General features: G+C 40.5%; 1 protein-coding gene across 1 annotated transcript; it reads left to right on the top strand.

Moving 5' to 3' along the window:
- The first annotated feature begins 1,110 nt into the window (after positions 1 to 1,110).
- Positions 1,111 to 4,649, top strand: tm2d2 (TM2 domain containing 2). The gene is made up of 3 exons (XM_041787451.1): positions 1,111 to 1,494; positions 4,364 to 4,451; positions 4,530 to 4,649. Exons 1-3 carry the CDS (start codon positions 1,229 to 1,231, stop codon positions 4,647 to 4,649), a joined length of 474 nt encoding a protein of 157 aa, XP_041643385.1. The 5' UTR covers positions 1,111 to 1,228.
- The last annotated feature ends 7,147 nt before the right edge of the window (positions 4,650 to 11,796 follow it).

Genomic DNA, 11,796 nt, shown 5'->3' with positions numbered 1-11,796 from the left:
ACAGCAGTGAGTTTTCCTCTTTTCAAAAATGACAAAAGTCGAGTACTTACATGTCTATGGTCGCCATGTTTCGCGTTATTCCTCAGTAGCTGCGCACGCGCAGCTCAATAGCGGCTATGTCACGTGTTTTGTTGCTCTGATTGGCCTGTAGAGATGTGACAGACAGAACGTTTATCCAATCACACTCTGAGTTTTTTCAAAGCCTCTGCCTTTTCCCAGATGTCTGCTATTGAAGCTTTCCCAGATGGATGTGTGAAACACATCCATCTGACATCTCAGGTTAGAAAAATTCAGGATTCTGAGAAAAAAGTCAGAATTCTCAGTTTAAAGTCAGAATTCTGGGATTAAAGTCATAATTCTAGCATTTTTAGGAAGTCAGAATTCTGACTTTGAACTCAGAATTCTGACTTTTAAAAAATAAAATTGCACCTAGAATTTTCTTTTTTCAGTGGCCCTAATCCTCTTCCATAGTGGACATCTGTGCAAGCATTGAAGAAAGAATCCTGAAAGCCTTGTTGAGAACACAAGTATGACTTAGATGCACAAATGTGTGAAGGATGACCAAAAAGACAACCCGAAGACATAAATGCATCTGACCTTTGCTATCACTGGCACAGGGGTGCAGAAGGCACCATCCACGATACCCAAAGACAACCAGATTGAACGCAACAGGAAAGTCATAAGTCCACTTTTGTCTGTTAATTACATATGAACTGTTTAAAAGGTGTTTGAGGTAAAGGCAATAAGGACATACTATTTCAGCATCCAAAGGAAAGTAGTGAGGGAAACTTTTATTAAAAAAAACAAAAAAAAAAAAAGAAAGAAAAGAGGATTTGGATTTTGCTCTGAATAGAGGGTTATACGAAAAGGGAGACGGGAGTATTGTAGCTCTATGGACAGAAAAGATTGGTTTTAAGACAGTCACTCACCGAAGCATTACAACTTTGAGAAATTTCCAAAGGAACTCAGGGGACAAGGGTCAAAGTTTGAAGAATCAATGCAATAAAGCTACTACGATCCCACTACAGGCCGGCAGGGGGCGGTAATGCTACTGTAAGTTATTAGCCAACAGCCACAGACCACGAGAAGGAGGAAGAAGATGACGTCACACACAGGAAACCCAAACAGACCGTTCCAACGTTAGGGTGCCATCAGATAGCCTACTTTATGTCAACTATGTGGTTTTTTGTCGGAGGACCAACGGCTGTTTAACTATTTTAGAGTGACGATGATTTCGGTGAGTTACATTCTGCTGTGTGGACAGTTTTTACTCCTGCTGACGGTGATTCTGCTGCAATGTCTGAATGGAATTCACTCCCAAAACTCAACGACGACGGAGTCTCCTTCTACATCTCCTGGTCAGGGGGCTACAGCGATCCCGTTCAGCGAGCAGCCGTCAGAAACGGCTAAATATGAAATACCACCAGAAAGTACGAATTCTACAGAGACTTACGAGTACAGACCACCATCCCCCGTCGTCCTCTGCAACCATCTGTGAGTATACTGCGGACGTTTCTCCAGATGCTAGCGTTAGCATGCTAAATGATGCTAACTACGCACAGCTACTATTGTTTCATTGGATAATCTCCGAAATGGTGTTATTCTGAAAAAGGCCATATCATTAGTGTATACGTCACCTAGTCACGTTTACGCTAATGATTCCGATTCCATATCCATATCACTGCTGTTTGTACAAGTCAAGTTAACGTAAGCAATTGCATTCTGCAATATAACAACATTCACCTGGAATTATAAATAAATCAAGTATACTTGACTTTATTTGCATTTGAAGGGAAAAAGGCTGTTAACCTTTAGTCAGTCTTTGACCTTTATCAACATTTTATTATGTTGCAATTTCATTCACTCTCCATCCACCCACTTTCTACACTGTTTATCCCATAGGGCAGTGGTTTTCAATCTTTTTATCCCAGGGCATACCTCAGATTGAGCCAAAATTTCAAGGCAAAGCCAAACCATATCAATACAAAATAGCCTCTTCCAGGTTACAATAAATCTAGGCAGGCTACAGAGTCAAGCGCTGCCACATAACTGAGATCAGCTGATCTCGCAAGCCCTCATCAGCTGATAGCAGATTTATTCATCCAGCAAAATATTGACAAATTGCATGTATGCTGCCATTTTTAAACCTCTCTTTTCAGGCTATGCTTTGATGCTCCTTCTGCAAGCCGCTCTTTACAACCCTCCTCCACCCCAGCTCCTCCTTTATTCTGCCTCTGACTTCATGAGTGTCATTAGCCGTTTTTAACACAGAGATCCTGCAATAAAGGCGAAAAGGAATACCCATCTGTTCTGCAACAGAGCCGTGCACACTGAGCTTACATCTGATTACTGGAACTCTGGATTTCTCAGTTCAGAACTTTGTATTTTCTAAATGAAATACGGGGAAAATAACATGAACATTCATTTTGATCGATTAGATCCAATAGACTTTTTTCCTCCATGTTTCTGAGTTGGAGGTCCAACTTTAAGCAGTGTCACAGCACACATATTTACATTGGAGGTCGGAAACTTCAGAGTACCGAGCTCACTTCAACACATCATGGAACTTTTTAAACGCTGCTGTGAGCAGAGACGTGTCTGCTCGCTCCTCTCATGTACAGAGTGTGATCAGCTCTCTAACCTCACAGCCTCTCCAGTTAATCCAAATTATTCCTTGATTTATCCCTTCGTTGTTTTCTCAGATGAAATGGCCCTCGATTAAGCCACGCTGGTTTTTAAATCTCCCATTTATGGAGACAGCAGTGCACACTCGCCGTTGCGGAATGCCGTGACGTCCTTTCACACTCGCTGCGGAAAAGTCTGTTACGGCTCTGACACTACCTCTCGATCCGGATCAGAAGTGGGGCGAGATCCACCCCCCCCTTGCAGAACGGTTGCTTTCATACTGAGCAGCATTGCGGAACGAAGGCTGCTAATAAAGAAATCAATTTATTACCACACATCAATGACTGTGGAGGAATTTTTGTCAACTCACTTTTGCAGAATTGCATCTCAATCAGATTTAAGTCTGGCCTTTTACTAGGCAACTTTGAAACCTTCATTTTGTTTTTTGTTTTTTTCTTTTATAAGCCATTCAGAGGTGGACTTGAGCTTGAGGTCACAAGCTGATGGCCGGGCATTCTCCTTCAGGATTTTCTAGTGGAGGGCAGAGTTCATGGTTCCATCAACTACAGCAAGTGGTCCAGGTTCTGAAGCAGCAAAGCAGCCGTGGATCAACACACTATCACTTCCATGTTTGACAATGATGGTCCCTCTATGATATTCTGTGTTAGTTTTACACCAGATGTCACATTATACAGTCCTTTCAAAAAGTTTGGACTTTTTCTTGTTAGTCCACAGAATATTTCCCCAAAAGTCTCAGTGGTCATGAAGATGTTTTTTGGTAGCTGTGACACAGACCTTTGTGTTCTTTTTTGTCAGCTGTGGTTTTGGCCTTGGAACTCTCCCATGATGCCATTGTTGCCCAGCGTCTTTCTTATTGTTGAATCATGAACTCTGACCTTAACTGAGGCCAGTGAGGCCTGCAGGTCTATAGATGTTGTTCTGGATTCTTCTGGGACCTCCTGGATGAGTCTTCCATGCACTCTTGGAGTCATTTTGGTTGGCTGGCCACTCCTGCGAAGGTTTAGCACTGTTCCAGGTTTTCTCCATTGGTGGATAACAGCTCTTACCATGTTTTACAGAAGTCCCTAATCCTTAGAAATGGCTTTTTAACCCTTTCCAGACTGATCAATGACAATGACTTTCTCATCATCTGTTCTTGAATTTGTTGAGATCATGGCCTGATGTGTTGCTTTTTGAGGTCTTTTAGCCTACTTCAGGTCAGACGGGTTCTATTTAAGGGATTTCTTGATTCAACAGGTCTGGTAGTAGTCAGGCCTGGGTGTGGCCAGTGAAATTTAACTCAGCTTTCCAAAAATTAAGTCAAACAAGTTATTATCTTTGCTAATATTGAAATTTTTTTGATCTAAAACATGTGAAAGTGAGACAAATATGTGAAAACAATCAGATATCAGGAAAGGGGGAAATACTTTTTAGCAGTACTGTATGCATGCATTGTGTGAAGGATTTTTTTTTTACCACCACTACCAGAAACAGTTCATATTTACATGGTAGCTTTATTTTTTTCTATGCTTGATGAGGGAGTCACCTGCTCTCAAAGACTTCGCCTTCTACTTCCACACCTGCACAAGCAATGATATAAGAAAGACTAGAAATCACGTCTTATGGAAGGCATCTGTGCGTTTCTTTCATAGACATCTGAAAATACTTGTGAGTTTCAGTTGCAAGCTACTTTTCTCACTCTTTTTCTTTTTCATTTTACCCCTTATGTCTATTGAAGACCAGAGGAGTTCATCTACTGTCAAGACCCAGTAGACCACGCAGGCAACAACAGTGCCTATCTTGAGCTGGGCTATGGCTGTGTTGGGGTAAGTCTGATAGAGTTAAGATCACCAATAATTGTAAATGGCCGCACCATTAACCGTTTCTGATATTTCTGTGTTTAGTGGGGTGGCCAGACTCAAAAAGAGGTGAACCATACACCGGTTATCTGCACTGCTCTGGATGGTATTGAGTGTCATGGACAAAGAGAGTTCCTCAGAGGAAACGTACCATGCATCAAGTAAGAGGCAACCTTCTGGAAACTACTGCATTTACATTTGATTACACTGTTTCAGCAAACTTCCTGTGAAACACTATTTAAAGAATAATTTACAAATACATCTGCATTTTGGCTTAACTAGTTTACAGTATTGTAAAGCTACATGTCTGTGTCATTTCAGAGTTGTTATGATACCAGAATTTTATACTTTGATATACTAATAAAAATCAAACAATATCAACATCTATTCCAGTACCACAGCAACCAAACAATACCTGGAATTTTAAGTGCACCACCCAAAAATTGAGGGAGCATAATGACACAGATGAAGCTAAAGGAGAGGCAACTAAAAACAGTTTGAAAAGGAAAAAAAATGTCAAATATAGCAGTATTAACTCTTAATATATATAAATTATTAGTAATGGCAACAAACAATTGGAATCGATGAGGATGAACTTATGATCCACTCATTTGAACAGACTCCCTCCCACTGGGTCTGGGAGTTCTCAACACTGAGTTAACACCGAGAGGGGTCAGATACCTAAAAGAAATTAATTATTTCAGACTGTATATTTCACCATTTCAAATAAAAAAACATGCATGAAATTAGTTAAATATAGAATAAAAAGATGATCATGTGGTGAGAGTTTTGCTGAAGTCAAAGTAATTCAAAAAAAGTCTATACAAGTAGTTCTGCCAACAGGCCGGAAACCGATTTGACTGGGCCCCTGATAAACCCAGAGAATGGGCCCTTGAAAAACCCAGAGAATGGACCCTGATAAACCCAGAGAATGGGCCCTTGAAAAATCCAGGGAATGGACCCTTATAAACCCAGAGACTGGACCCTGATAAAACCAGAGAATGGGCCCTGATAAACCCAGAGAATGGACCCTGATGAACCCAAAGAATGGACCCTGATGAACCCAGAGAATGGACCCTGATGAACCCAGAGAATGGACCCTGATAAACCCAGAGAATGGGCCCTGATGAACCCAGAGAATGGACCCTGATGAACCCAAAGAATGGACCCTGATGAACCCAGAGAATGGACCCTGATGAACCCAGAGAATGGACCCTGATAAACCCAGAGAATGGGCCCTGATGAACCCAGAGAATGGGCCCTGATAAACCCAGAGAATGGACCCTGATAAACCCAGAGAATGGGCCCTGATAAACCCAGAGAAAGGGCCCTGATAAACCCAGAGAATGGACCCTGATAAACCCAGAGAATGGGCCCCTGATAAACCCAGAGAATGGGCCCTGATAAACCCAGAGAATGGACCCTGATAAACCCAGAGAATGGGCCCTGATAAACCCAGAGAATGGGCCCTGATAAACCCAGAGAATGGACCCTGATAAACCCAGAGAATGGACCCTGATAAACCCAGAGAATGGGCCCTGATAAACCCAGAGAATGGGCCCTGATAAACCCAGAGAATGGACCCTGATAAACCCAGAGAATGGGCCCTGATAAATCCAGAGAATGGACCCTGATAAATCCAGAGAATGGACCCTGATAAATCCAGAGAATGGACCCTGATAAATCCAGAGAATGGACCCTGATAAATCCAGAGAATGGACCCTGATAAATCCAGAGAATGGACCCTGATAAACCCAGAGAATGGACCCTGATAAATCCAGAGAATGGGCCCTGATAAACCCAGAGAATGGACCCTGATAAATCCAGAGAATGGACCCTGATAAATCCAAAGAATGGACCCTGATAAATCCAGAGAATGGACCCTGATAAACCCAGAGAATGGACCCTGATAAATCCAGAGAATGGGCGATCCCCATAAGTATTTATTATTGCCACTCTAACCCCCTTTGCCACCCAATTTTGCCATCTCTTTTTGCTCCTTTACATCAATTTTGTGCAATATGCAGAATTCTTGTGCTGACCAGCCTCAGGGGGATTTTTAGCTCTGCTGTCCAGGGACTTCCAGAGGACTCCAACAGGATTTCATTCTTATTTGATTCTCTTGAATTGTCCAATATTTAGATTGCATTACAAAGACCATTTCACTCACTGTTTTCAACAACGAGGAGGTTATGACAGTAAGCACCACTAGGAGTCAGCTTCATTTACCAAGGGTTCAGTTCATATATAGGCTGCTGCTAAAAAAGGATGTGTTGTTGCCATCGATGGGGGTTAGGGTTAATTATTTGGTAATGTCTCCAGCCTCAGAATGACATTCATCATTCACAATGATTTCATGCACATTTATTTATTTAAAAATCTGTGTGATAGTGTCTTTACTCTCCAAGCATTACCATTAAGGTAGTGACAGGCTAATACCTTCAAGGTAAAGTAGCTGACGTTGTTCCTAGCATCCATACACATTCACACTCTGATGCTAACATTAGTCGGTAGGCTGTTGTTCAATAAAGGCTAAAATTTAATGTCACCATTGATTCTTGCTGGAAACATGTAAAGCTGTTTCTTTTAGAGCATTTTCTCATCCATTTACAAAAGCATCAACCTTGAAAAGCAGCTGGATGCGCCCGTGTCCTTGTTTTTCACTAGAGAATCCATCTTGTTAAGCTCCCATCTGAACCATTTGGGCCCAGTTAGAAAGTGACAGGACCAATCAGCGACGAGGGGCAGTACTTTCAGACGCAGCAGAGTCGAGACGTAAACAAGCAGCAGCAAGAGCTGGTGCAGTTATGGAGGAAGAGATTAGCGTGGATGCTGCTAAAGCGCCAGTTTTATCAGAACTTGACAACATTTCTTTGTTAAAAGAAGAACAAAGAACAGCAGTGAGTTCTTTTCTTTTCAAAATGACAAAAGTCGAGTACTTACATGTCTACAGTCGCCATGTTTTGTGTTTTTCCTCAGTAGCTGTGCATGCGCAGTGCGATAGCGGCTATGTCACGTGTTTTGTTGCTTCGATTGGCCTGTAGAGATGTGACAGAAAGAACGTTCATCCAATCACACTGAGTTTTTTTCATAGCCTCTGCCTTTTCTCAAATGTTTCCTATTGAAGCTTTCCTAGATTTCAGGTTATAAAAGCATAAGGTGCAAGTGAAAACTGGCAACAAAACCAGCTTATTTTTCCTTGTAAAGCAGTGGTTCTCAACCTTTTCAGCCCGCGACCCCCAAAATACAGTTGCCAGAGACCGGGGACCCCCACTGTACCTGAAGGTGGTTGAACAGCCAGGAACATCCAAGAATAGTCATGTGCAGACAAGGCTGCCCATAAGGAGAGATAAAGGGGGAGGTTTCTGGGATCCATCCAAACTGGGGGCCCATGGAGGTCAGCAAAACCACGGTCTATTGTGAAGTTGAGCTGCGAAAACCATATTTTATGTTTGACCTGAATAATAGCCACTCTTATCAAAGAATGAAATATCTTTATTTATTCATTTAGCCTTCTTTAGATGAAAAAACTTGTGTTAAAACATAATTTAAATAGGTTTTAAATTCCTAAAACATATCAATAATGGCAAAAATGGTGGAAAAGGTGATGAAATTGGATTTTTAAAGAACATAAATGTGTTAAAAATGGCAAAAAATAACCAAAAAATGGGTTAAAGTGTCAAAAATGGGCACAAAAAGTGTTTAAAGAGATTAAAAAGTGGCTAAAATGGCTTTAAAGTGCAAAATATGGTAGAAATTAGGTGGAACGGAATGTAAAATTGTTATAAACTGGGAAAATTGGGTTAACTGTGGTTAAAATGGGCAAAAAGGGGGTGATAAAGGCAATGGGTCAAAAGAGGCAAAAATAGCAAGAAAGTGGCAAAAACAGGCAGAAAAAAAGTGATGGAAAGGGTTTGAAACTGACCAAAAAATGAGTTTTAAGTAGCAAAAATGTGCTAAAATTGGAAAGAATTGTGTTAGAAAGTGATGAAAATGAGGTAAAATGAGGTAAAATTAGTGTAAAGTGCCAACAATGTTATTTAAAAAATATTCTTAGTTTTTTTTAAAGCGTCTGGTGACCCCCTATCAGTGTCTTGCGACCCTCAGTGGGGTCCTGACCCCAAGGTTGAGAACCACTGTTGTAAATAATCAGAACAGCTAAACGTAGCACTACATCAGTGTCTGATTTAATCTCCATCTGCCTCCTGGTGAACTGTCACGCAGAACATCAGGAGATATGTTGCTTCCTGTGGCATGTATGATATTTCTGTGAAATTCTTGTTGCACTATTATTTTAAAAGTTTGTGTTATGTTTGGACCAGAGAATACTATAAAGGCAAGTTTGTCCTAATGTGAGTGAAGCAATCTGATTCTCAACCCGTGATGATGAAGTCTGGGCACACATTCATGATGACACTGATTTGACTTATACTGATTCACAGTAGAGGAAACGACAGATATATATTGTAACTGATACACAGACGAATTCTATGGCTAATTTGCGGACGCTGCCATCAGCTGTTGACTGCTGTCTCCTGACTGTGACGGCAGTAGAGATAGTTGGATTGAAAATGTCAGACATCTGCTAATAAAGGGACCATAATCAGATTAACTTCACTTTAATATGATTTTACATATTTGGCCTTCCTTGTGTCTGATATTTAATTTATATTTTCTGAAACAGAAATGAACAGATTTAATGAATTTCCTGTATGTGAAGAAAATGTTTTTCTTTATCCCCCTCTGAAAAATATCTAAATTCTCTGAGTGTTAACCCTCTCTGAGCGAGAGCGAGCGAGGAGCGCGAACAGAAGGATTTTGGCCAGACGCGGAGTGGTTTTTTCAAAAAAGCTGGACCGGCACCTTATCTTGCGCTCCATCCCGCTCCAATTTTGCTCCGGTACCGCTCACACCATGCGTCTGAAGCATGTCTCACCCTGAATGCATCTGCAAGAATTTGTATCCGTGAAGCATCCCGTGTTGGTTTCACTGCTCCTGCAGAGAGACAGCGACATCCAGCACTCAGACTGGGCTCTCCGCCGGAATAATCCGAGAGACTTGAGATGCCTGCACAGTGTTGAAAAAAGTGATGAAACTGGTTAAAATTGAGCAAAATTGGTGTAAAGTGGCAACAGTGTAATTTAAAAAGTATTCATAGTTTTTTTAGGACATCTTGCGACCCCCATGGGGGTCCCGACCCCAACATTGAGAACCACTGGCCTACCAGACAGCCATCCACTCATTCTCCCAGAAAAACAACAACCTCAAGAGTCTCATCATAGTTTGTAAAGAATAAACTAAAGAGTGAAATATTGTTCACAATGCTGTTTAAAATCATATAAGCAACATTCCAGCAAACATTGCCCCAAATAGATTCTGTCTTTTTTTGCCACTGCTGCAGCAACAGTCTGGTGATTTATATGAAAAACAGGAAACAAACAAAACTTAGTGTGTGGAAAACTTTGAACATGGTGAACAGTTGACATCAGTCATTGTACAAAGATTATTTATTTTCATACATTCCCATATAAATGCAGTTGTTTTATGAAACGTGTGAATATATTCAGTTCAAACTAAATCAGTGCATGACTGCTACAAAAATATCTGCTACCATAGTCATCACCATGAAGCCATTCTTTCATACCGGTGAAACAATATATACTGGCAAATTCACAATTCATTCTTTTAAGAAACAGGAAATAAAATAAACTGTTTGGCATCGGCAGAAAAGATCTGGCACATTTTTCACGAGTGTAACCCACACACTCAGCTCTGCTGCTCATCCCACGAACGCATGTTCCTTACTAATGTGGCACCATTTAAAAGGGAAGTAAACATGTTTTCCCAACACAAGAATTATTTAAAGAAGAATTGTTACACAAACACACACGTCCTTATTTTTTGTTTCTGTTATATAGGGGTTTGTATTTAAAAGATTCAGGCATGCCTTGTCACGCTACTGTCATAACTGTTGGTATTTTTCCCGAGGACTTGTTGTTTCAGTCAGGTGTAATGTGGTAAATCTTGTAGCTACATGTCAGCGGTATAGAAATTAGTATCCTTGCCTTTGATTTTGTCTCTCTCCTAAAGAAAGCCCTTAGAGCAGTGATACTCAACCCTGCTCAACCAAAGAGCCAAATTGTTGAAAAAAAACCTTCTCAAGAGCTTTATCTAAGTGGTGAAAAATGGGTAAAACTGGCAATAAAAATAAGTGAACGTGGCAAAAAAAGGGTTAAAAACAGCAGAGAGTGGCAAAAATTGGTGAGATGTAACAAAAACATTAGTTACAGGTGGCAAAAATGGTCAAAAAAAGGCAAAAATGGAACAAAAAGTGACTAAAACTGGTAAAAAAAATAGCAAGAAGGTGGGAAAAATGGGCAGAAACCAGTAAAGGGGGGCAAAAATGGAGGGGAAGTGGCCAAAAAAGGGGGAAAAATTGCTAAAAGCAGGATAAAAGAGGCAAAAACTGGTTAAAAAAAGTGTAAAAATGGCAAAAAGGGGCTAAATAAAGTATTGAAAGTGGGCTGAAAGCAGTAAAAACTGATGTACAGTGGCAAAAAATGGGAAAAGAGGGACAAAAAAATTGCAAATTAGGGCAATGGAAATAAATAGATAAAAAAATAAAGGTTGACAATTAAAGCCAGATGTATATGTGTGGGAAACAAACTGATAAATGATTGATTTCTGAGCACAGTTTCCCCTTTAAATGTTTTCTGGTGGAGTATTATTTCAAATTAAGACATAAAAGAGCCACAAATCATCAAATAAGAGCCACATGTGGCTCAGGAGCCACGCGTTCAGTATCACTGCCTTAGAGGAACAAACATAGCTTTGTTTGTACTCACAAACCTGAGCCCATCAGAAAAATCTGGGGTTTTTTTTCAGTAGAGAAAAAGCACATTTCAAACCTTTATTCTCAAAAGGAATTGAGGTTTCCCTCATTTCCAAGCACATTAAAACCACAGCACAATAAAACATAGAATATAGAAACAACTAGAAAAGCACTCTGAGAGCACAGATCTCCGCCATTAGCCCTATCTCTCAATAGTAACGAATCCTTTAAAAAATTCCTGGATCCAGACGGTGATCCGGATCAGTCCCAAAATCTAATCAGTTCTTCCTCATGCCATTTCTGACATTTCCTAAAAATTTCATTAAAATCTGTTCATAACTTTTTGAGTTATGTTGCTAACAAACAAACTAAGAAACCCTGCTGATCACATAACCTTGGCGGAGGTAATCATTGAGAGCAGCAACACTGGGATAAAGGCAGATGAATTTACATGAAGTGACCTCTGAGAGAGAGGGAACG

Source organism: Cheilinus undulatus, linkage group 5, assembly GCF_018320785.1.
Source record: "Cheilinus undulatus linkage group 5, ASM1832078v1, whole genome shotgun sequence".
NCBI lineage: Eukaryota > Metazoa > Chordata > Actinopteri > Labriformes > Labridae > Cheilinus > Cheilinus undulatus.
The sequence above is the reverse complement of the archived record's forward strand: the minus strand, read 5'-3'. Positions and strand labels throughout refer to the sequence as shown.